The sequence below is a fragment of the Alligator sinensis genome, unplaced genomic scaffold (assembly GCF_000455745.1).
Source record: "Alligator sinensis unplaced genomic scaffold, ASM45574v1 scaffold511_1, whole genome shotgun sequence".
NCBI lineage: Eukaryota > Metazoa > Chordata > Crocodylia > Alligatoridae > Alligator > Alligator sinensis.
Genome location: NW_005842114.1, coordinates 1,144,410 through 1,168,433, shown reverse-complemented (window position 1 = coordinate 1,168,433; position 24,024 = coordinate 1,144,410). Strand labels below are relative to the sequence as shown.

At 50.3% G+C, this 24,024-nt stretch overlaps 1 protein-coding gene across 8 annotated transcripts in view; it reads left to right on the top strand.

Annotated features, from left to right (window-relative positions):
* The window catches only part of EPB41L1 (erythrocyte membrane protein band 4.1 like 1), a 148,519-nt gene that overhangs the window by 85,495 nt on the left and 39,000 nt on the right, over window positions 1–24,024 (top strand). For all 8 annotated transcript variants that reach the window (XM_025205397.1, XM_006024694.3, XM_006024696.3 and 5 more), the window contains 7 exons: window positions 4,683–4,885; window positions 9,241–9,405; window positions 18,478–18,582; window positions 18,704–18,746; window positions 20,264–20,339; window positions 21,941–22,159; window positions 22,386–22,473. In XM_025205397.1, the coding sequence (XP_025061182.1) occupies window positions 4,697–4,885; window positions 9,241–9,405; window positions 18,478–18,582; window positions 18,704–18,746; window positions 20,264–20,339; window positions 21,941–22,159; window positions 22,386–22,473 (885 nt within the window). In that variant the 5' untranslated portion in view covers window positions 4,683–4,696. The remainder of the gene's footprint in view (window positions 1–4,682; window positions 4,886–9,240; window positions 9,406–18,477; window positions 18,583–18,703; window positions 18,747–20,263; window positions 20,340–21,940; window positions 22,160–22,385; window positions 22,474–24,024) is intronic.

Sequence of the window (24,024 nt, the reverse complement as noted above, 5' to 3'; positions counted from 1 at the left end):
CCTGCTGAGGCTTAGCTCTGAGCTTCACCACTGCTTCTGTGTGGCCCCCTGTGCTGATTCCCGCTGAGAGAAGTCAGAATTGCGGTAGATGTGATCTACCTCATGAAAACATCCCCAAGGTTACTCGCTAACAGGGTCACCTGCCAGGCAGTGCTAGGCTTGGGGTAGCCATGGGCCAGTGCCCTATTACTGTATTTTGTAGCAAAGTCTGGCAGAAACAGACTGAAAATCGCCCAGGTCACTTAGGTGAGGGTGAAGGAAGGTTATGAGGGAAGTATGTGTGTGTGCATGCGTGTGCGTGCATGCGTGCGTGCATGCGCGTGTGGAAGGGGAAGAGAATGCAGGCGGAGTAGTGTTCTGAGTTTACTCTGTAGAAATAGTTGCAATGCTTGCCATTTCTGAAGGCTCTGACAGGCCATGCCTGGGGCAATGAGCTCTCGGAGCAGGCATCTGTGCCTTGCAAAGCTTCCCTTTGTGGCAGGCCTGGTCTCTGAAGGAAATTATTCCCATTGGCATGGAAAGCACACCAATGAGCTTGCAGCCCTGCAGTATGTCTGGGTGTGGACTAGGTGCGTGCTCTGATCTGGCACCTGGCTGCAGGGCCTCTATATTGTTAAACCAGACATAAACTCCTCTCCCTGTCAACCCATCAGTGTGGAGTTAGAAGGCACAGAATGAACAGCCCAGAGGAAATTTTTAAATGTAGAGAAATAGTTCAGCTCTCCTCCTGCCAGTGCCGCCACTGCCCTTGGGAGTGGAGTATTGGGAACGTCAGTTCAGGGAGAGCTCTCAGCTGTGTAGGACCTCTCCCTCCCAACAGGAGGCACTAGTTCAGGTGTACCAGCTATAGGGGTGCTAGTAGTTAGCCACACAGAAAGCCATGGGGCGGGGGCGAGAGGAAGGAAGACTGTCACAGCATTGTCGGAAATGTTGGCTGGGTGCAGGTAACAGCTAGCCCAGGGTCACAGCCTCCAGGATGATGACTTTATGTCCCAAATAGAGCTGAGAGTCGCTTAAGCTGGCCATGTGATGCACATTCAAGTTAACCCTTCACACTGGCACTGGGCAGGGCTTCCTTGACTAAATGTTTTACATTGAAAATGCTGATTTGTAAAAACTGAAACTTTTTTTGCAGGAAGTGAATTTCCTGGGGGGGGAGAAAGGGGACTAAAAAAAAATCCATGTGCAATTGCTTGAGTGAAAATGTTTATATTTTTGCCTTTCCAAGTGACTTTTCATTCAGACATTTAAGCTAATGCATAGTAAAATAAAAACAAGTTTTTAAAAACAAGAATGGACAAAATTGGAACAAAATTTTGAAATGATCCAAACCAGCTGTCCTGATTGCCCCAAACTGGTGTTCTGGCTGATGTTTCTTCAGATCCTGAAGACTGGTGCAGTTTTGGCTTTTTGTGCTGATTCAAACGGAATATTTTTTGAAATCTCTGAACTTTTCCCAGTTTAGGAAAACCATTTGTCACCCAGTTCTGCAATAGGCTTCCCTGCCCCGCTGTGTGTTTTCTAGGAGACAGCGCCATACACATTTATTCAGGTGCTAGCAGGAGAAAGATAATTCATAACAGCAAGATAAGCCACACCCAGGCTGCACACTGCCATACTCTCCACGCTGCCTGCATTACTGAGCAGCTGCTTCAGAAATGCCTCAGAGAGCTTTTATAGTTTCTTTTGCAACTGTGTTGTAGATCTCTCTGCAGATGAGACCAAGGGCCATAGCCACAAAGTGCCTAGACATGTGAGAGAGAATATCTAGTCCTAATAATATAAAAAGAAAAAACTGTTCTTCAGTGGCACCATTTTAAAGGATGCTAGCTCAGGGATTTTCACACCTGTCAGTGTTTGATATTGAGGCACATGGATATTTGGGGAGGATAAAAGAAGAGTCTTTTGAACTGAGACATACACAGGGTGGGGGAGGGTTTGAAAAGCCAAAGTGGGAGCTATGGTAAAGATTTTGTAGTAAAGATTTTGCTAAAAAAAAAACCCTAAGGACAGCTCTTCCTATGGAGGGAGTGCTGTCGCTGGTGTGTGCATGTGTGTGTTGCGGGCTGTATGTGATGACAGGTCCACTTGTGTGCACGTTTGCTTAGGTGCCAATGAGCTCTGCTTCACAGAAAATAGTAGGTGTGTCAGACTGCCAGGGCCTCACTGTTGGCCTCCCAGAAGATGAGCGGTGACAACTCTATTAAAAGGGATTTCTGTCATTTGAACTTGGATGTTTAAAGCCCCAAGCCGCCCTGCCTGCCTGCAAGCTGCACAAGCTGTAAGGGGGGTGAGGGTGGAGAGGGAGTGTGTGCAGGGTCAAGACTAGAGGGGGAGGTGGACTGGAGAAAAGCAGAATCAGAAAAGTGGCGAGAAATGTGAGAGAGCGGATAGAGGGATAGTGGAGGGGGGCGACTGGGGGTGGAATTTGCTACAGATTCAGATAAAGGTATTGCCCCACCTGTGCTCCAGGTGAATACTCACTTTACCCTAAAAGTGGAGGTGTACAAGCAACCAGTGACATCGTTGGGAGACAGGTTCCTGAATGGCAACCCACCCCATTCAGGGGTACAAGTAACAATCTCCCATTTCTTGTCCTCACAGGAGGATGACAGAGGATGAGTTCTGGTGCTCAGTGCCCTCCTATGCATGGCTGCCCTTAGCACTCCCCAGTAAGTCCACAGGAAAGCATCAGTTCTCCTGGCAGTGCCACCTGCTGCTTTCATAAGCTACCCACATGCAGATGTGCCCAGAACTTTCACACTGACTTTTTTCAGGCTTATGGGCAGCAGCTTTAGGTTGGTTAAGCCCTGTGTGTATTATGAATACAGCCTTGGTGCGTATGGTCTAGCACAAGGTGTTGCATCATGTCACCTGGCCAGTTGCTTTCTGATTTATATCAGTTTCTGGTTTTCCACCTGCCCCCTGGCAGTCTGTGGACTTTTTGTTGTTGGTTGTAATAAGAACAGAGGCAGACCCTGTGCCTCAGCCTCTGCATCCGTAAATGCTGCATAATTGAGCAATGTTGAGAGTGAAAAGCATTGCTTCTCACTTGTGCTGGACTTGCCAGCTCTGCCCTTTTGCACGCTTCTCTCCTACATTCTGCACAACTACCCAGCACTCTTCATGAAAAAGGCAATAGCATACAGGAAATTGCAAAACATATGAGGATCATAAAGGAAGTCTTGGAGTGTTAAAACGCAGATGTTTTTTCCCTGCATTATTGTGCACACCTGAGATTACTACAAGAGCTTTTAAACCAAATCCCTTTTCAGCATCCAAGTGATTAGCTTCCTTTCTGAGCTTTGTTCAGCTTGGTTTATGGAAATACACCAGCCATCTTCATGGTAGCTTGAAGGCAGTCACTCTGCAACTAGCCCAGTGCAGCTGGGATTGAATCCAAAGCACTTGGTTTTGATGATATTAAAAAAGGATCAAGCTCCCTGCATGTATTTATAACAGTACTAGCAGGCAGCACCTTCAGCCTAAATATCCAAGTGAGTCCCCATAATCCAGCAGCACTAGTGGGCAGCATGTTTCTAGACAGACTGTCCAAATCTTCTATTTCACAAACTGGGCCAGGCTGAAAGCCACAGAGTTTGTGGAAACTTACTACCATAAAGAAGCTTCCTAAGGCTGTCGTGGCAGCAAGTCTCAGCTCAGTGAGATGGCTGGTCAGATGCCTTGGCCCATTTGGGTCTTGTTCTTTCCTTCTGTCAGTCACACTTAAAAGGCAGCAAACAAGGAAGCAGTAGCAGGTTCATACGCAGGTAGTGGCTGACCTGTGGAATTCAGAGCAACAAGAGCATGTGGTAGAGCTGTGCCGTGTCTGTAACTGGAACCAGGCCTGGGCGGTTTTCTGATCCTTGATAACACACATAACTGCACAAGCTGGGCTGGTGATTTGGTTAATCAAATCTCATGCTTGAGGGCACAAACTGATCACTGGGGCAGGGCTCACCAGCGCTGCACAGCCAGCCAGCTGGGTTCTGCAAGGCCTCTGCTTCTGTCTCTACATACTGGGCACAGGCACCTCAGATGGGGCCCACTTAGATGGACCCGTTCCCTGATGCCTCCTGCATGGTGACTTCTATGTAACAACCGGATGTTTCATTTCATGAAGGAGCTAGGAATGATATGGAGACCAGGTCAGAGCTGTGAAGCTGAAGAAACTTTTTGCTGCTTCTTGTCTCGGAGTGACAGTCAGAATCCTGGGTAGTACAGCAGACCTGCTTGTGGGCACCTAGCCCTGGCTTCCCAGTACCTGCAGGAGAGAGTTCAGAATTCACTTATGTCCAAGGTCAGCTTCTAAGTGGAGGTGGGAAGCTCTCTGCAGCCTTAGCTAGCAAGCAGTGGTGTGATGTGTAGTCACCAGTTTGCACTGTCAGCTAATTGGACTATAGATAGAGCTAAGACAGTGATTTCTCCTCCGGCCCTGTGGAGAGGCTAGGTATGGTAGGGCTCTGCTCCTTGCTTGTTGTTGAGCCACCTGGGCAGCAAGGTTGATCACTGCAACATGTCATCACCTTTGGAAGCCTTTGGCATGGATGTTAACAAATGTTAACTCTCTGGTATGAAATGGCACCAGGCAGGCAAGTCCTCTAAGACTGGGGAGGTTGTTTCAAAAACCAGGATGGTATTTAATTCTCTTTTATCCTTTGTCTTTGCTTATGCAAATACAGAATAAATAGTAACCATGACAACAGAGACTGGCCTAGATTCTGAGGTGAAGAATGCCCAAGAGGAAACTCCACAGCAACAGCTGGAGGCTGCAGCAAGTGGGCCGACCCCAGTGACCACCAGCCCTGGACCAACAGCCAACAGCCAGGAAGCTGAGGCCAATGAAAAGCCCAGAGCCCACTCAGACTCCAGAAATGCAGAGCCGGTGAGTGGACAGTGGGACAAGTAGTCACTACTAGATGCTGTGACCCAGGCAGTCAAAAGTTGGGGGTAGCTGAAAAGTGTCTGCTCTACAGCTGGCAGGTGTCCTCAGAAAAGCTCAGCCCTTGATAGCCATTCCCAACTAACTAAAGTGAATGAAGCTTCCTTCTCCCCGCTAGAAGCAATAGGTCTATCCAGAGCAGGACTGGGCCTCCTTGGTAGAGCGTTATGGGAAGCTTGTCTATGCTGCACCTATTGTGCCTCTGGCAATTGCCCAGTACATTTTTCCAGTGCTGAATTCACCATGCCAATATAAACAGTGCCCCTGCACAATGCAATAAGCCAGACTCATTGGGCCAAAATGGGCTGGTGCCACTAGTCGCCTAGGCTTTACACTACCTGGATGGCCCTGAGGGTATGAATGGTGGCATTATTAGCTTAGCAGAAGCCAGCTGCTCTATTTACCACCAGCTAGAGACCTGCTGAATGCAGCCAACAGCTGCACATGGAGCCAGCCCCCCAGTATCTCAGCTCTGCAGCCTCTTGTCCTTCTCCGGGTGCTCAAAATCTGTATTGGCCCACAGCTGACCACGTGTCTCCTTTGTTTTGTGGCCCACACACCCTGTCACTTTCATACCCTGCTGAGGGTTTGTGATCTGGAAGCTGATCTGTGCTAGATGCTAGCAGACTTGATTCAGTGTACAGGCCAGTGTGCTGAGGTGTTTGCAGGGAGTACAGACTTGCCTGCTGCCTGACCTTGTCTGTCAATAATTGGACAAGCCTCTGCGATGGCCCAGCTGTGCCTAGCCTCCCTTGGACACTGCTTTAAAAACTCAGTTTGCCTCTTGCTCCTTTCCCCATAGCCACATCTGTCCTGCCCTCCCTGGCCAGAGCTCACACTGGCCAGCACAAATGGAACGCCTGAGGCCTGATCCTTCCCAGCAGTAGGGCAGATGTTTGTAAACAGAAGCCCAAAGGAGAGAACAGCACTGCTGAGCATCTGCCCAAGTCACTACCCTCCAGCAACAGGGCCAAGGACAGCAAAGGAAGCAAGTAGCTAAATTTCTCAATGTGCTGAAACACTCTGGCAGAAATAAGAGGATCCTAGAGGCAGGTAACACTAGTGGCTAGTGCAGGGGCAGGCAATTATTTTGGGTGGAAGGCCACTTACTGAGTTTTGGCAAGTCATCGAGGGCTGGGGACAGATAAATATTAATTTTCTAAATTTTTTATGGGCCCCGCAGACCAGATAGAATGGGTAGGTGGGCCACATCCGGCCCGTGGGCCGCATTTTGCCCACCCCTGAGGTAGTGGTTATCCCAGGGGCTGCTGTAACTTAAGTTTCTGCAAAAGTCCTTTGTTCTTCAGGCCCATCCTGGCACCTACAGTGTGGAGGGGAAAGGAGTGGACAGTATGGGGCCAGCAGTGCCAGCCTTGTGCATCCTACAGGATACGCCTTTGCTGGCAGAATCCTCAGAAGCTCCTGTAGAGCAGCTTTCTGGCTGCTGTGAGTTGCGTGAACAAGGATCTGGCCCCACATAGGCTCGGACACCCTTGCTCTTCCCACAGACTGCAGGAGAAGGGGCTTCTCTAGAAAGAGTTTATTGCTGAGAACAGGTTTTCAAGACTTTTTCACCTGATGAAGCCAGTTCAGCCAGTGCAGAGGGAGCTCCATGTTACCTCCCTCACTCCCTGGTTGTCTTGTTTCTAGACTGGTGTTTCTCAACCTTGTTAAACTTAAGGCTGCCCTCAGAAAATGTGAGCTCTTCTCTTTCACTCTTTTCTTGACCACCAAAAAATACTAGAGCAATTCTTCTGTTGCAAAGAACTCAGAAAGACTCCAGCAAGTCAGAATGCTTTTGACACTATGGATGCCTATTTCAAATATCTGGGTTTATTTAGTGAATCATGTTTCCACACTTAACAGCGTGTGTTGTCTGGCACCCTTAAAAGGATCTCATGTTTCCCTAGTTGAGAATCACCATTCTCGATAAATCCCTGGCCCAGATCACCAGGCTGGCGTGGCACAGGGGCTGCCTGCCACAGTGTCAGAGTGGACCAGCCAAAACCTGCAGGCACAGCCCTGACCCTGACCCGCTCTGCATCTGCTGTGGACCACCCACCCACACTGAGCAACAGCAGTGACCAGGCAGAAGCTGCTGCTTAGCACTGGAGAAATGTGGTTCTGCCCCCTGACCGCTGCTGGGCCCTTCTTGCTGCAGCCACCCAGAGCCCAGGCCTGGGCTGCCTTGTGGCTCCTCTCTGCCGTCATCACCACCTCCTCTGGGCCACTCAGTGGGGCAGCAGTGGCAGTGCAGAGGAGCCACAGGGCAGCCCAGGTGTGGGCTCCAGACAGCTGCATCAAGAAGAGCCTGGTAGCAGCGAGGGGGAGGGGCCACTTTTCCCCAGTGCCAAGTAGCAGCTTCTGCCTGGCTGCTGCTGCTGCTGCTGCTGCTGCTCAGCATGCGCAGGCAAGTCTGGAGCAGGCACAGGGTGGGGCGGGGCTGTGTGCATGGTTTCTGGCTGGTCCAGAGCTCGTCCGCTTCTCCGGGTCAAGTTTGGAGTGCACACAGAGTGGGCAAGGGTTGGGGCTGTGTACAAAGGTCCCTGCCTGTACCACTGGGCTGGGCCAGCAGCGATGGCAGCTGCAAGAAGCCATCATAGATTCATAGATGCTAGGGTCGGAAGGGACCTCAATAGATCATCGAGTCCGACCCCCTGCATAGGCAGGGAAGAGTGCCGGGGCTGACCCCAGCTAGATGCCTATCTAACCTCCTCTTGAAGACCCCCAGGGTAGGGGAGAGCACCACCTCCCTTGGGAGCCCAATTCCAGACCTTGGCCACTCTAACTGTGAAGAAGTTCTTCCTAATGTCCAGTCTAAATCTGTTCTCTGCTAGCTTGTGGCCATTATTTCTTGTAACCCCCGGGGGCGCCTTGGTGAATAAAACCTCACCAATTCCCTTCTGTGCCCCCGAGCACTGCCTAGAAAAGCTGTCCAGCTGTGGAGCTGCCCCAGCCCTGTTGTGTGCCTGGGGGGGTGGCAGGACGTGCCTTGGGCCAGATGGTGCCTGGGCCAGGCGGGACCAAGGGACCCGCTGCAAGCCGAATAAAGTCCCTCTGCAGGCTGGATGCAGCCTGTGGGCTATATTTTGCCCACCCCTGATCTAGGTCCTCTCCTGGAGAAAACTCAAGAGATACAGCATAGGAAGCAGTGATAAATACACTCCCTCACTACCTTTTCAGCATGTCTTGTCCCGGACTTGGAGAGTAGAAGAAAACATCTCTTAGGCACTTAGAGAAATAGGGTATCTTAGCCATCGCAAGCGGACTGAGACACTCAGAACCTCTGCCTCTCGGCAGGGCTTATTGGAGTGAGCCTGCAGTTCTGATCAAAGGTGACATACTGCTCCTGGTGCTTGGTTTCCTGGAGCTGTACCGGGGTATTAGACACATACCTAGAGGCTGCCAAATTCACCAAGCTCCCATTCCACCCTTTAACAAAGCCTGAACACCAGGCTCCAAGGAGTACCAGGCCAAATCTCCCTTTTGTGCCATGATGTGGGCAAATGCCTGATGTAGACCTGACTGGAGATGTGGACTTCATGTTCTTCAGTGCAGTCCAGGTCCTGTGGGTGCCTGTGCCAAAGCTACACAGGTGCTGTTTCTTGGTGCACCCAGGAAGCTGTGAATGTGACAGGACCATGCTGGCAAACAAATCCCATGTCCAGCAGAGCTATGCTTCCCTCCAGGCAGAGGTTTTCATGTGCAGCCCAGTGTGTTGATTTGAGGGCCAGGCTGTCCATGTCTGCCAGTGTTGTGACTAGAAAAAGGCAACATGTCGTTAGGCCAGCGAGTAAGTCACTCGGTGCCAATGGAGTGAAGGTGACATCTTGATCTCACTTTCAGTAGACAATCCAGAGCAACTCACCAGACTTCTCAGAGTTACTGTGGCTGATACTGTCTTAGCTATCTGATCCCCTTCCATGATCTGCATCCCAACCCTGATTTCTGGTACTCTGGGATGGTTGGACCAACCCAATGAAAGCACCCTGCCCCAGCTTCCAACCCTGCTCTGGAAAGAGACTCCTCTAGCATTACTATTGCTCCACATGTCGAAAGGGGCAGGAAGGAAGGTCAGGATCTCTCCCTACAGCTCCCACTTCACTGAGGGTTCAGAAGACACTGCAGTTCACAGCTCCTACTCCCTGGTGGACCTCTTCTTCTCATTGGCTCAGTGTGCTGTGTTCTGATCCATCCCCCAAGCCCAGCATCTCCCTGATGGTTGTATAGGCTGAGTTTGCCAATGGTCAGGGCCCCAAATGGGTGCAAGGTAACAGTGTTGATTTCTCCCTCTCCAGGGTGCAGACATGGAAGAAAAGGACTACAGTGAAACAGATGGGATATCAGAGAAAACAACGCCCAGCAAGACCCAGAAGTCACCACAGAAAATCACCAAGAAGGCCAAGAGTGCCCTCTGCAGAGTGACCCTGCTTGATGCCTCGGAGTATGAGTGCGAAGTGGAGGTGAGCAATATGGATGGGTCTGTCTGTCACTCTGTCACTCCTTGCTCAGCCTGATTCTGATAGTCTGTTGTCCCCTTTCTCAGCCCCTGGCTTTCTAGCATGAGGCCAAGCTATTTTGCTCCAGAGAAGTGGCTTTGGCAGCATCAGCTGGAGAAGGTTTGCCATCGCTTCCCTCATGCTGTGTGGGGGCTGCCCAGAGTGGGAAGTCAGCCACCTGGTCTCAGCAGGCAACTGGCAGGATCCAGGCCATACCCCTCACTGTCCAGCAGCAGTTTTCAGAGCAAGAGGTCTAAACAGGCGCTGACTCTGAGCCACTGTCAGACTCCTTAATATTGACAGGCCTTCCACTGTTGCAGGGAAGCCTAAGAAACCCCACAGTCTGGGCAGGAGATGCCTGCTGAGCTACATTTTGTGTGTGTTTCTGAGGGGTAAGGGTGGCAGAAAGGGGCCTCTCGCTTCTCACAGCCACCTTGTGTCATCGCTGACGTGTCAGCTGCACAGTCTAACAGCCTCATATTCCTCCTGACAGGCGTTCTCATGCCTGTCATGGTTGACATAAAACAGAAACAAGGAATGGACCCAGGAGAGAGGAGCAGTGAAACACAGACGTGTACTCCCACACATGGGCATGTGCATTGGTAGACAGACATACACATTACTTTGCAGAGACTTCCCCAGATACTACCTGACTGCAGTGAGATGGCGACACTTAGGAGTCTTGGGCTCTGTTTTAGGCTTTCAGGGGCACAGACTGGAACTGGATGGGCAAGGAGACTGGGGCTGAGATGGGAAACCCAAGGAGTAGAGACTAGGACTGGCTTGGAGAAGAAAAAACAGAATAGAGAAAGAGACTGGGGCAGGTTTGGTGGGCATGAAGCTTCGGAAGAAGAGACAGAACAGTTTCTCTCTTCCCAGCTCCTCATGCAGTCTGTCTCTTTTTCTCAGCCTTCAGTTTTGCTTTTTATTACTAGTTCCTCTGTCTCCCTCCCTGGATTTCTTGTCCAGTCTGTGTTCTGCCCCATACCCTCAGTTCCTTTTCCAACTAGCCCAGATCTTTTGCAGCATACTGGGCTGTATTAGTAGGAGCATTGCCAGCAGATCAAGGGAAGTAATTATTCTGCTCTACTATGCACTGGTGAGGCCACATCTGGAGTACTGTGTTCAGTTTTGGGCCCCCTACTATAGAAAGGATGTGGACAAGTTGGAGAGAGTCCAGCAGAGAGCAGTGAAAATGGTTCAGGGGCTGGGGCACATGACTTATGAGGAGAGGCTGAGGGAACTCAGCTTATTTAGTCTATAGAAGAGAAGACTGAAGGGGGATTTGATTGCAGCCTTCAACTACCTGAAAGGTGGTTACAAAGAGGATGGAGCTAGACTGTCCTCAGTGGTGGCAGATGACAGAACAAGGAGCAATGGTCTCAAGTTGCAGCAAGGGAGGTTTAGTTTGGATATTAGGAAAAACTTTCTTACTAGGAGGGTGGTGAAGCACTGGAACGGGTTACCTAGAGAAGTGGTGGAATCTCCATCCTTCAGGTTTTTAAGGCCCAGCTTGATAAAGCTTTGCCTAGGATGATCTAGTTGGGAATGGTCCTGCTTTGAGCAGGGGGTTGGACTAGATTATCTCCTGAGGTCCCTTCCAGTCCTAATATTCTATGATTCTATGATCTTTCTTCACACTTTATCCCCTCATTGGCTCTGTCATAGAATCATAGGAAAGTAGGGCTAGAAACAACCTCCCCCTTCTCAGTGCAGGATCATCCCTGACTGAATCATCCCAGCCAAGTATCTGTCCAACCTGCTCTTGGAAATTTCCAAGGATGGTGATTCCACAGCTTCTAGGTAGCCTGTTCCAATGCTAAACTATCCTTATAGTCAGAAATTCCTCCTAATCTCCTTTTCTGCAGCTTGAGGTCATTGTTCCTAATTCTGTCCTGTATAGCCAAAGAGAAAAAATCATCTCCATTCTCTCTATAATGGCCCTTTAGGTATTTGAAGGCTGTTATCAAATCCCCCCAGTCTTCTCTTTTTCATACTAAATAACCTTAGCTCATTCAGCCTTTCCTCATAAGTCAGTGAGACCCAGCCTTTCCCTTCGCATCCTTTCTGTCTACTGGCCCTTAGCTCCTATCTGTTTCCCAGCCAATCTACCTCCTTTCTAATTTCAACTCCTCCCCACCTACAGTTATGAAGCTCCAGGAAGTATATAGAACATGTGGTAACTGCAGTTTTCCAAGGCTTATATTTTGGACAGATTTGGATGGACTTTCACAGTGATGGCAAAAGACACATGGGTAATACAAAAGCAACCCTGCCACCCTTGCTAGATTTCACCTCCTACTTTGCTTCAAAAAATGGCAGCAGTATGGTTTCTGCAAGGACAGGTCACCAGAGTTTATAATGGAAAAAAACAGCTTATTTTTCTCTAACCTTGTTCTCAGAAATGACAAAACCATTTTGACTAAAACTTACCAAAGATTCCAGGCTGAGGCAGGCACCTGGGATATAAAATTTGAGCCCAAACAGTTCAAATTTGGCAGTTATAAGCAATGGAAAAGAGGGTCTTCTAACAAGAAGTGTCAGACCAGTGCCACCATCTCCACCTAAAAGTAGAAGGATGTTACATATTTGTGCGTGTATACTTTGTCGGGGTTGTTGTTTGTAGCCATGTTGGTCTAAGGACATAGGCAAACAAGGTTCTTTGGGTAAATGTGATATCTTTTATTAGACGAACCAAATTTAGTTGGTCTAATAAAAGATATCACATTTACCCAAAGAACCTTGTCTGTATACTTAGTGACACACAAAGGGACATGTACTTTCCTACACTCTGAGATGTAAAGATGCACAGCTGTACAGCCAGAAGGGTGTGTATGTATATAGATAGGCAAATGCATAGAGACTCACACACTGTATGTTTCAGAAACAAATACAGAGACCTACATAGAGAGACACACATTTATACCCATGTACACATAGATACACAAAGGCACACAGGTGTTGGATGATGCTCTCAAGAACTATATAGGTTCTTATCACAGCCCCATCCTGTGATTTTCCCATCTCCAGTGCATAGCTCTCCCTTGCAGTAAGCCAGGTAGGGCGGGAGGTGTTTCTGTTGGTTAGGTCATGTGGACAGGCATATGGGCAGCTGTGGGCACTGTGTGTAATAATGACAGCATACATGCCTGTACACACACATACGTGCACATATCCACATGCGCGCACATACACAGACACAAGGATGGGCCCAGAAAACAAGCCTGACTCATGTGTTTGTGTGGGCTGCCTGCTATTTGTATGTCACAGTGAGAAAAAAGCCTAGGCATGTGTGCATGGTTGCATGTGTGTGTGAACACTCTTAAATGTGACAACAGCTGGCATCATTAAGGGAGCTGATTGCAGTGTGCAGAGCTGTAATTAGCCCATCACAGAGAAGAGAGCATAGAGAGAACCACAGCAGGAGGTGCAGCTTCCAGCTCCTGCAAGTACCCCTGAGCTCAGGAGCCTTGCCACTCGGCCTCTTTGCAGATGTTACTGTGTGGGGCTGCAGTATGGGTCATTCTGCCTTCTTTATGGCCCAACTGCCTCCTCTGCCTGTTCGGGGGTGAGACAACTCTCTTACCTAGCAGGCTGGCAGAACCTGCTAAACTAGAGGAGGTTTTTGTTGGGTCTGCCTAGTGGCATCCACAGCACACTGTACCCTGGAGCTTAGCACTTCTGATACCCCATGAGCTTTTGGCATATGGACTCACTGGTTCTAGTGTTGCTGTCTGCAGAGCATTTCCTGGTGGCTTGTGGAGAGCTGGCTTGTTTCCAGCTGCTCCATCATACTCAGAGATGGCTGAATGCACTAAATGTCTTTTTCTGTCTGAACTATGGCTGGGATTACCATGGGGGCATGGTGGGAGGGGAGGGGTTTGAAGTAGATGATGTGGCTGCCTACAGTAGCAGGGCCTGGGCTCACAGACCCAGGAGATCGCTTCCCGGCCTGGGTCCCTGTGCAGCATTGTCAAGAAGAGAAGAGCCCCCATGATCATAAATGGCAGGAGTGACAGAATCATGTGGTTTCAATGAGGGTGAAATGGGGAGGGGGATGGGGGGTGGAGCACACACACTCATTGAGGGGAATGTCAGAGTTGTTGCAGATGGGAGGGCAGCATCACAAAGCAATTTCCCTACTAAGATGTGGTCCCTACAACAACAAACTGGCACCCACCTGGCCCCTAGCATAGAGGGTATTAACCCCCGAGTACTGAACAGATGGTGGGGTGAAGTACAGAGAGGGAGAGTGACTTTCAGGGTCACGTGGAGAGTCAGTGTCAGAACTGGGACCAGATCTCAGGAGCCACTGGTAGAAGCGGCCAGAAACCAGTGGATTTTTCTATGAAAAGTTTCAAGTGATGACATTTTTTCTTGAAAGATCTATTTTTTGTAGAAATTACAAATGTCAATCTGGGATAAAAATCAGGTTTGGTTGAATTGAAATTACAGGTTCCCCATTTTATATATTTTTTGCTGGTTTGTTCTTCCCTCATCAGGAAAAAAAGGGACAAATAATAAATGAAAGAAAGGACCCCCCAGAATGGTGTAACCCTCCTTTTCCCCGTTTTGAATAAAGAGAATAAACTAAAAATGATCTGTTTAATTTGGCTGAGCTGGAAAAACCAAAGCATTTCCAGCAAGACCAACTTTACAGAGGAAAACTTTAAATTTTCAAATATCAGTTTCCTCTTGGACTCACCAGTTCTGCCGTCCCAGTGCACTGTATTCTCACCAGTACATCACTAGGTCACAGGTAGCCCTGTCAGATTCCAACCAATTTGGAATGGCAAATTCTGCTAAATACCTTGTCACAAGGAGACTGAAAAGGAAAGAAGGTAAAGGAACAATGGGATCGAATGTGCAACGCACGGAAGTATGCTTCCTGCCATGCCAAACATGCATGGCAGGGGGCGCAGTTGTGGGATCGTGCATTAGATCTCATTGTGACTTATTGCCCTACACTAGCTTCCACAGTTGCAAGCCCTGCAACTGATGCGCTACCCCTGCTGTGATCCTGCAGCTGACATTGGCTGCAGGGCTCACAGCAGGGCCAGCACTGGGAATTGTGCTGCCACCACAAGCTATGTTGGCTGCAGAGCTCGCATCAGGGGCAGTGTTCCCGGTGCTGCCCCCACTGGAAGCCCCTCAGCCGGTGTCAACTTCAGGGCTTGCAGCAGGAAGAATACTGCTGCCACTGCAAGCCCCATAGCTGCTGAAGCTCACAGAGGCAGTGTTCTCCCCACTGCTCTGCCTTCCCACCCCCCCACTGCGAACCCCACAGTCTATGACCCTACCTCTGCTGTGTCATCCAGTGAGCTCACATGGCACAGCATTCTCTCTGCTGCAAGCCCCATAGGTGACAAAGCTCACAGCAGGAGCAACACCAGGAACGCTGCCACCACTACAAGCCTTGTCAGCCGAGGGGCTGGCAGTGGGTGCTGTACCCCTGTGGCTGAGAGCACTTGGCCCCAAGTTCAGTTAATGGTCTGCTTAGAACAAGCTACAAAGTTATTACACATTTTTTGTGAAATAACTTTGTAGTTGATTGCTTGTTTTATCCCTCGTTAACTATTTCAATGTGTAGCTAGATCACAGCTTAAGGCAGGAGTGGGGAACATATGGCCCATGGGCCAGAACCACCCTGCCAAGGGATTTTATCCAGCCCACAACAGGTCCCTTGGCCCCACCAAGACCAGGAGCTGAGGACAGCCTGATCCATGTCGCATGTAGCCACTCCTGCTGCCCCCAGGTATGCAGCAGGGCTCAGCTGTGTGGTGCAGTGTCCAGACTCAACTTCCCAGCGGCCCCAGTGACAGTGGCTCTCTCTGGCTGTTGCTGCCGGTGTTGCTGCTGGCCCTAACCCTGCAGCCCAGACACCCTGGCCTGCCCACCCTGCACAGGCAGGGTGCACTCAGCTGAGCAGATGGGATGGGGCCATGGATGAGCAGGGAGTAGTGTCCAGGAGTGGGACAAGTGGCTGGGGCCAGGATTGGGACTGTGGGGAAATGACAGTGGAGGGCTGTGTGGGGAATAGATCACAGCTCTGCCCTAGGCCCCAGCCCCATACTGTCACCGCTGTGCAATCCCAGCCTGTAATGCTCCTGGACACTACTCCCCAACTGCCTGCAGCCCCATCCTAGCTGAGTGCACCCTGCCCCTGGGGGTCTCAGGCTGGTCTCCATGGAGACCCTGCCTGCCTACTCTGTCTGGCACCCCCAGACTGGTTTAATAACTTACCACTTGGGGAGTTTTGGCGAGCTGCTGCGGGGGGAGGGGGGCGTGTTCTGAGCCAGCGCAGCGAGGTTGTGGGGAGGAAAGGGAGGGCTGACCCAGCTTGCAACAGCTCACCAAAACTCCTTAACTGGCCCTCCAGCCTAAATAATTGCATGATTAACATGCAATATGTGGAGGGGACCTTAGTGCCCTATACTCACCAGGGAGGTTTACACTTGCCCCTGAGGAGTGAGCAGCTGGATTTTTTTAATCTTGGTTGCAGGTGCAAGTGAACTAGAAGTTTAATAGATGGAGCAGACATCAGTCCAGTCCCAGGCTGTAAGTCTCAGAAGTCTTATTTGCTGGGTATTAATGAATGTAAGACCATGGCCTCAAGTTTTTCATAGATGAATGGGAATATGAAGTCCTCCAGTGCAGCTGGTGTGAGGACAAAGGTCTGGACCTAGGACTGAGTCAGTGAAGTTTATCCCTTTGTTCTCAGCACTCCAGGAGCTCCATACTTAATCTGTCACTTTTAACAATGCCATTTGTTACAAAAAGCTTTACTTTGCTGCAGAACAACTGATTGTCACAAAGATGAAAGTGCCCATAAGCAAGTAATAGCTTGGATCACAATTGCAACTGTAATGATCTTTTGAAGTTGCAAAGATGAACCTTTCTGAGCCCTAACACGGCATGTGGATTTATTAATTCTTCCTAGAAGTCTGTGATTAATATTTACCTGACAACAAACATGCATGGACACGCAAACAAATATCTGCATCCTACCCAGCACACATGCTGTGTCTTGCTGTTTCTTTATCAGAATGCTACTCCTATGTATAGTGTAAGTAGCAGCAACTTAGTGGCCTGGCACCCTCTTGCCTTTTGTTGCTGGTACGGTTTTTGTTTATAGAACAAGCTATCACTAACGAACTGAAACTTTGAAAAACTCCATTTGTAGCTAAGTCAAGTTAAAAGTACAGCATTGTTGCCATGTTCCAATCACCATATCAATCAGCGAGGAGCCTCCACCAAGGAAAAGGTGGTTTTTTGGTATATTTTTGCCTTAGTTGACTGGACTGCGATGTGTAAAATAGCTGGCATTAAAAACACCCCTTGCTTCAACAAACTGTGATATGTAAAATGCCTAGCTCAAAAAAAATTGAGAAAGAAAGAGGAGCCCAGAGATGAGGACTACAACTAGTAGAGGAATGAAAAAAGTTCCCATAGCAGGAAAAGTCTAAGCCTTCTATTCAGAGAGAAGGCATGTTGGAGAGGATATGATATATATACAATAATGGATGGTTTTGGAGAAGGGACATCAGAAGCTCCCATTTACTAAATCTGATACAGAAGGGCTAGGAGACAGTAAAATTAAAGGACACCACACAGAAGAGATCAAAGGAGATCTTTCTTTTCTCCATGTAATTACGCTGTGGAACTCACTGCTGTAAGCTAGCAGGAAGGCACATTCTTGGTAGGATTTGAATGGGGGTTGAATATTTAGTGGAATAATGAGAACATCCATGTATGTAATGGAATTAAAAAGGGTAAAGATAACGTGATAGGGAGTAAAAATCTTTCTGCCCCAGGGCAATAGCTAGGTGCTGACCGGCAGGGTCAGAAAGGAACTCCTGTCTGACAATTCCAAAATTGTAGACTTTGAGGTTTTGTGAACTTTCCTGCTAAATGTCTGGTACTGATCAAAGACAGGTTTCTGGACTAACTGGATCCCTGGTCTAGCCTGGTACCACAACCTCTTAGGAACTGGGAGGTGTGAAAGCATTAGCTCGATCCCTGCTGCATCCCATCTTTGAGTACCAAATGCTCATGCTGTCCTATAACAGGGTACTAGGGCTCTTTTCACCTGCTGCATTTGCAGGTATTAGAGCCCTGGACATTGCTGCTGATGCTATTCATTTCTGCAGGCACATGAGCTCCACCATGGATCTGGGTGAGCTGGTTTGGCTCTCTAGGAAGAGGGCATTAGAGCACTAAGGCAGAAGAGTATTCCTGGAGGAATACCCCAAGTGCAGCAGCTGAGGCAGGGAGCTCTGGCTGAGGCTTTAGCTGTGCCAGGATTTCTAAGATCCCAGTAAGGTAAAGCCCACAAAGTGCTGAGTGTGGACGCTGTCCGAGTGAATCCCATTGCACTGTCTGGGAGGCATTGTGCATTTCTATGGCAAGAGATACATGCCTGCAACCACATCAGTGGTTCTCAACTATATCAGACTCAAGGCACCCGTCCCTAACTCTTCAGAATATAGCAACACCTGATTTAAACTTATTTGACTGATTTCTTGCATTTTTGAGACAGGAATTCTGTTGCAAAGACCTCAGAAAGCCTATGGCAGTTCAGAATGTTTTTTACACTATGGATTTCTGCTTGAAATATCTGGGTTTATCTTTTGAATCACGTGTAGGTGCTTGCACACCTAACAGTGCTAATATTGCACAACACCCTATGGCACCCTTAAAATCTTCTTAGGGCACCCCATTAGAATCACTGTACCACACCCACAAAGAATCCAATATCAGCCTCCTCCCCAGCCTCCTCTCCTTGATCTCTCTAGGATGGCTGGTGCCAAGGGGACACAAGGGCAGACAATTGTGTCCTGGCGCTGTGACTGTGCTCTATTCCTGTGGGTTGCAAGCATGTGGTAGAGACTTGCATCTTGCGGGCATGTGGGTGAAGCTTTTACATTCCACTTGGCAGCTGCAATGTGACAGGCCTGGGAACAGGGAGGAAAAAGACACCCAGGTGCTCTGGCTGTAACTTGCGCTTACTCCCCTGCCCATTTGTATGTCTTGCAGAAGCATGCCCGGGGTCAGGTGCTCTTCGATATGGTGTGTGAGCACCTCAACCTGCTGGAGAAGGATTACTTTGGCCTGACATTCTGTGACTCAGACAGCCAGAAGGTAAGTCCAGAGAGCACGTCCCTGGGTGCAGCTGTCTTGCTAAACCTTCTGCAAACCCACCACCCTCTGCCAGCAGCTGCTGTGACCCCTCCCCCTGACACTCTGTGCCTTACTGTTTCAGAACTGGCTGGACCCCTCCAAGGAAATCAAAAAGCAGATCCGCAGTAAGTAGCCCATGGGGATCCAGAGCAGTTCAGTCACTCCTTGCATCAAACTTTCAAAAAAACTCTGGCCCAGCCAAGATTGAATCCCTATTTGAGTTAACAAGGTGGTAACTGCACTGCTTTGGTGCAGCTTCCCTAGAAAGAAAAGAGAGGAAGGACAGAGTCTGTGACAGAAATAAGACACAAGATTCTGGTTCTGAAAGGTACCAAGCACTTGGGAGTCCAGCTGAGGTAGAGGTGAATTACAGATGCTGCTCAACATTTCCAAAGATCAGGCCACTGTTGTCATAGCAGAGGAAAGCTGGAGAATGCCAGGGATGGATGGCATGCCCAGTGCTCTGTGTTCCACTGGGAGAGGGGGCATGCTGACACCCAGAGCAGTGCCATGTAGCAGATGCCCCATGAATGCCAGGTTCCTTACACCTTTCTTTTTGCAGTTGGCTAGGAAATTTCTGCTTTTCCTTAAGCCTCCTCATAGCACACTGCTGGGCCTCCCTGGGTGACTCTTCTGCTGACACTAGTGTCAATCATGGGTGACTTACATGAAATCAGTGGGATGATGCTGGTGTGAGGAAAAGGAGAATTGCTTCACCCCTCCCCATCATCTGCCTGCCTTGGAGTCTTGCCTTGGGAGGCATTGGAATCAATGGAGAGGGTGAGGTCTACTCTCTGCCAAGGGGGCCCAGCTGCCTTCTGCCAGTGAGGTTTGCAAACCCTGGGGGCCAGTCCATGACCTTGGCTACTGAATTCCCAGGTGGGAGGATGTGCCACATAATACCACAAGTCATTACAATGACCACATTCTGTTGGGGGCTGCAGAATACCTCTGGCCAGGCAAGAATCCCTACTCTTTCCATCAGCAGTGAATATTTTCAGCACTGTTTATATATAGAGGTAGGAAACGCTCAGTATCCAGTCCGGCTGAGTCAGATGTCCATCCTGCCACGTCCGTGTGGCAGTTCCACAGAGAGAGGGCTTCCTTCCTTGCTCTGGGATTGTCTGGGGAGAGGCTGGGCTGCATGGAGAAGACCACTTACAGCGGGTTCGAGTCCTGGCCAGCTGGAGGAGGATTGCCCTGGCTGGCTGTGTGCAGGTTCCCCTTGGGTCAGGGGAAGGGTAGCTGGGCTGTGCAGAGGCATTGTGGGATGGATCTCTCCCACAGCAGACCCCAGGTAACCTTGCTGGGAAATACAGGGCTTGTTGCCATGGCAACAGGAAGATGTCGAGCTTCTGCTCTGAGCAGAGGAGGAGCTGGAGCTGGTGTCCACGATCTCCACCTGCTGGGTCAGCTGGGAGGCAGCCTCCACAAAGCCACGCACACCTTGGTGCTCAGCCCCAAGGAGTTGCCTCTTTCCTGCTCCAGGGATACTGGGCATCAAGGTGGGGTGGAATGCAGCCTTGGACAAGGACACCTGAGCAGCAAGGGTCAGGCACACATTGAGTCTGGGTAGGTGCTGGGGGGGACTGTGTCCTGGCCAAGCAGATGCCCCCTTCATCCTGTTTCTTCCTTTTGGCAGGTGGCCCCTGGAACTTTGCTTTCACCGTTAAGTTCTACCCCCCTGACCCTGCCCAACTCACCGAGGACATCACAAGGTGAGGCACCAAGGGGCAGTCAGTGTATTATAGTGCTCATTTTGGGAAAGAGACAGCAGCTGGCCAGGGAGCCAGGGGTCGTGTGGATGGGGCCACGTGTGTTTGTGCATGTGTGTGAGAAACTTCCCTGAGAGCCAAGGTGTGTCCATAGTATGTATCCATACTTGAGGATGTCTTTGTGTGTTGGGGTGACCTGGTGTAGGGGATGTGACTATCCTGCTTGTCACATGGGTTGAGTTAGTGTCAGGGAGGGGAATAGCTCAGTGTGTGGGGTGAGTGGGAGTGTGGGACATGGCTGTGTGCTTGCACCTGCATTTGAAGGGGAGGCTGGTTCATTGTGTCCAGGCCGTGACCATGTGATGCCCCATTTGTTCCTGTGACTGGGGATTATGGAGGCGCTAGGTGGGCAGATCTGACCTGAGTGCAGGGCTGTAGGGTTGTGGGGTCTTCTTGGGTGACCTGCCAGGTGGGGTGGTCCTGTTTGACTGTAGGTATGGGATCCATCCTGCTTGCAGGGCCAGGATGTTATTCTCCCACCCTCTCTGTTACTTTGGTGGGTTTGGACTGCACATTCTGTGACTCAGACAGCCAGAAGGTAAGTCTAGGGAGCACGTGGGGTGGGTAAAATATGGCCTGCAGCCCAGATCTAGCCTGCAAAGGGATTTTATCCAGCCCGTGGCAGGTCCTTCAGTCCCACCTGGCCCAGGCACAGGGTGCAGCCCAGGCCAAGGTATGTGCAGCTGGTCGCATCACCCCCGGCATGTAGTGGGACTGGAACAGTGCAACATAGCAGCTGGACTCAGTTCTGCAGCAGTTCACTGGCAGTGGCTCACATCCCAGCCTTGGGGATGTAGGTCTGCCACTGCCAGTGTTGCCACCAACCCCAATCCAGCTGCCCAGGCACCCCAGTCCATCTGCCCTGCACCCACTGCTGGGGGTACCAGACGCAGTGGGTGAGCAGGCAGGGTCTCCATAGAGACTGGCTCAGGGCCCCTGCAGACAGGATGCACTCAGCTGGTTGGATGGGATGGGGCTGCAGGCAAGTGAGAAGTAGTGTCTGGAAGTGGGACAGGCAGCTGGGGCTGGGATCAGGATCGAGGGGTGGTGAGAGTGCAGGGCCATGTGAGCAGATCACAGCTCTGCCTTGGGCCCAGCCCTGCATTGTTACTGCCCTGTGATCCCAGCCCATCATGCTCCTGGATGCAGGTCCCCCATCGCCTGCAGCCCCATCCCATCCACCCAGCCAAGCATGCCCTGCCTGCAGGGGTCCCAGACCAGTCTCCATGGAGCCCCTGCCAACTCACTCTGTCTGGCATCCCTGGACTGGTCTAGTAATCTACCACTTAGGGAGTTTTGGTGAGCTGTTGTGGTCCGGGAGGATGGGAGGGGTTCTGACCCAGCATGACCTGAGAGGATGGAGGTGTTGACCTGGCCCACAACAGCTCACCAAAACTCCCTAAGTGGCCCTCCAGCCCAAATAATTGCCCATGCCTGCCCTAATATTTGCCTGAAGGGCTCATCGGCCTGCTTCTTCCTGGGGAGAATTTGACTGTGTTCTTGTCCCTACTCCTACCACCTGACCCCTGCTTCTCTCCCCTCAGGTACTACCTATGTCTGCAGCTGCGAGCTGACATCATCACAGGGCGCCTGCCATGCTCCTTCGTCACACACGCCCTGCTGGGCTCCTATGCCGTGCAGGCAGAGCTGGGAGACTATGACTCTGAGGAACATGTGGGCAATTATGTCAGTGAGCTCCGCTTCGCGCCCAACCAAACGAAGGAGCTGGAGGAGCGGATCATGGAGCTGCACAAGACCTACAGGTGAGCTTCTCTGCAGCCCTGGTGCTGCACTTACTTCCCCAGGCTGGGATGTGAGTGGTTGAGACCTGCATGCAGCTGCTTATATGGCAACTGAAGGGGCCCTGCTGAAAACATCCCATGTTCAGCTCCCTGGGCAGGCACCTGGTCCTCCACACAGTACAGCAGTGGGGAGGGAAGGGGAGGGTGTTCCTTATTAGTCTTTTGTTACTCCCTATCTCCTCTGCAGGGGCATGACACCTGGTGAAGCAGAGATTCACTTCCTGGAGAATGCAAAGAAGCTCTCTATGTACGGTGTTGACCTGCATCATGCCAAGGTACTGGGTCCCATGGACCTGGAGTGGAGACTGAGACCAGGAAATGTTCTTGGACCCTCTTGGCCTCTCTCTGCTCCCCCTTAAGTTCCTGTCTCTCCCTTCCTCCCTCTCAGAAGTTCTTTATCAGTCTCTCTGGCCTCACCCCTTCAGCCTACAGCAGCCTCTGTCTATCATGATGCTTCATGGGTCCTCCTATATGCTTTGATGCTGTTCATGTGATTTCCTGCCTTCCAGTTGCATCATCCCAGTGTTTAACATTCTTAGGGAGTAGCAGCACTGAAAACTTCCAAGCTGGAGTGAAAGGAACTGGAAACTTCTGCGTGCTCATTTGGGGCCTCCTTACTGTGATATCTGGGACCAAAGGGCACCCAGGAAATGTGGCCAGTGCAGAAAGATGACCGGTATGCAGCAGCCTGGTCTGCAGATCTGAGCATACATACAGGCCGCATCTACATGAAATGCAGACTGCACAGTAGCGTTGCATGGCAGGGAGTGTGATGCGACTCTAATGCACAGTAGTTTTCAGGCAACTGCTCACTTAGCATCACAAAAAGGCCATTTGGCAACAGTACTGCACAGTAACTCTGGTTATTGCACAGTCATTTAGTACTTGTTTATACAGCAGCTCATGTATATGGCCATAGTGCTCCCACTCCCCTGCCCTGCCAGCCCACCCACCCTGGTCTCTGAGAAATCACAGCAGCTCTCTGCTGCCCCCTAGTGCTGGAGCCTGCAGAACAAACTGACAAGTCTAGGGTGCACTTGGAGATGGTCTGAGCTGCTTTCTGTGGTGTGTGTTATACACAGTAAGCTTATCCTATAACCAGTTGCCAGGCCTTTGCAACAACAAGCCTGGGAAGTCCTGCTCAAAGGAAGCCAGGATGGTCATTGTTGCACCTAGGGTCACAGGCCAAGCTGTCAATCCAGGCCAGGTTGGCAGCAGATGGAAGCTGTCACAAGTTGAGATTCGCTTTGGCAGCTTGTCAAAATGCACAGGTGGTTCTTAGCCTGGTTCTCAGTCCACAGGTATCCACATGGCACTTGGCATTAGCCATCTCAGCAGTGGAGCCCAGAGTGACTAGGCCTCGAAGACCAAACTCACTCCCTTGCAGACCCGGCACAGAGTCATTCCAGAGCAGGCTGGAGCCTGCAGGCAGGGCAGTGTGGGGGTAACTTGCACTTGCTCCGATTGTACTGCCTCTGCCCTCTATGCAGACAAGCAGCTTCAGTTCCCAGGTCACTTTAGAGTCTGGGACTTGGACCTGGGCTACAGTAGTGTATTTTGCTAGCAAAACCTTCCCCCTCAGCACTGCCTCACATCCATCCACACTGTTTGAGTCTCGCTGATAGACCCCTTGACTTTGACTGACAGGGACAAATCAGCTCCGTGAGCAGCATAAGTACTCTAGCAGTGCTGTTCCACTGGCACAATGTTTGTGTGCACCTAGCAGTTTCCAGATTGGAATAAGCACCCTTCCAGGAACACTTGAATTCGGCTCCCCAGGGGGTCACAGTGACTGGAAGTCCCATTCCCCATTTGCAATCCCAAGT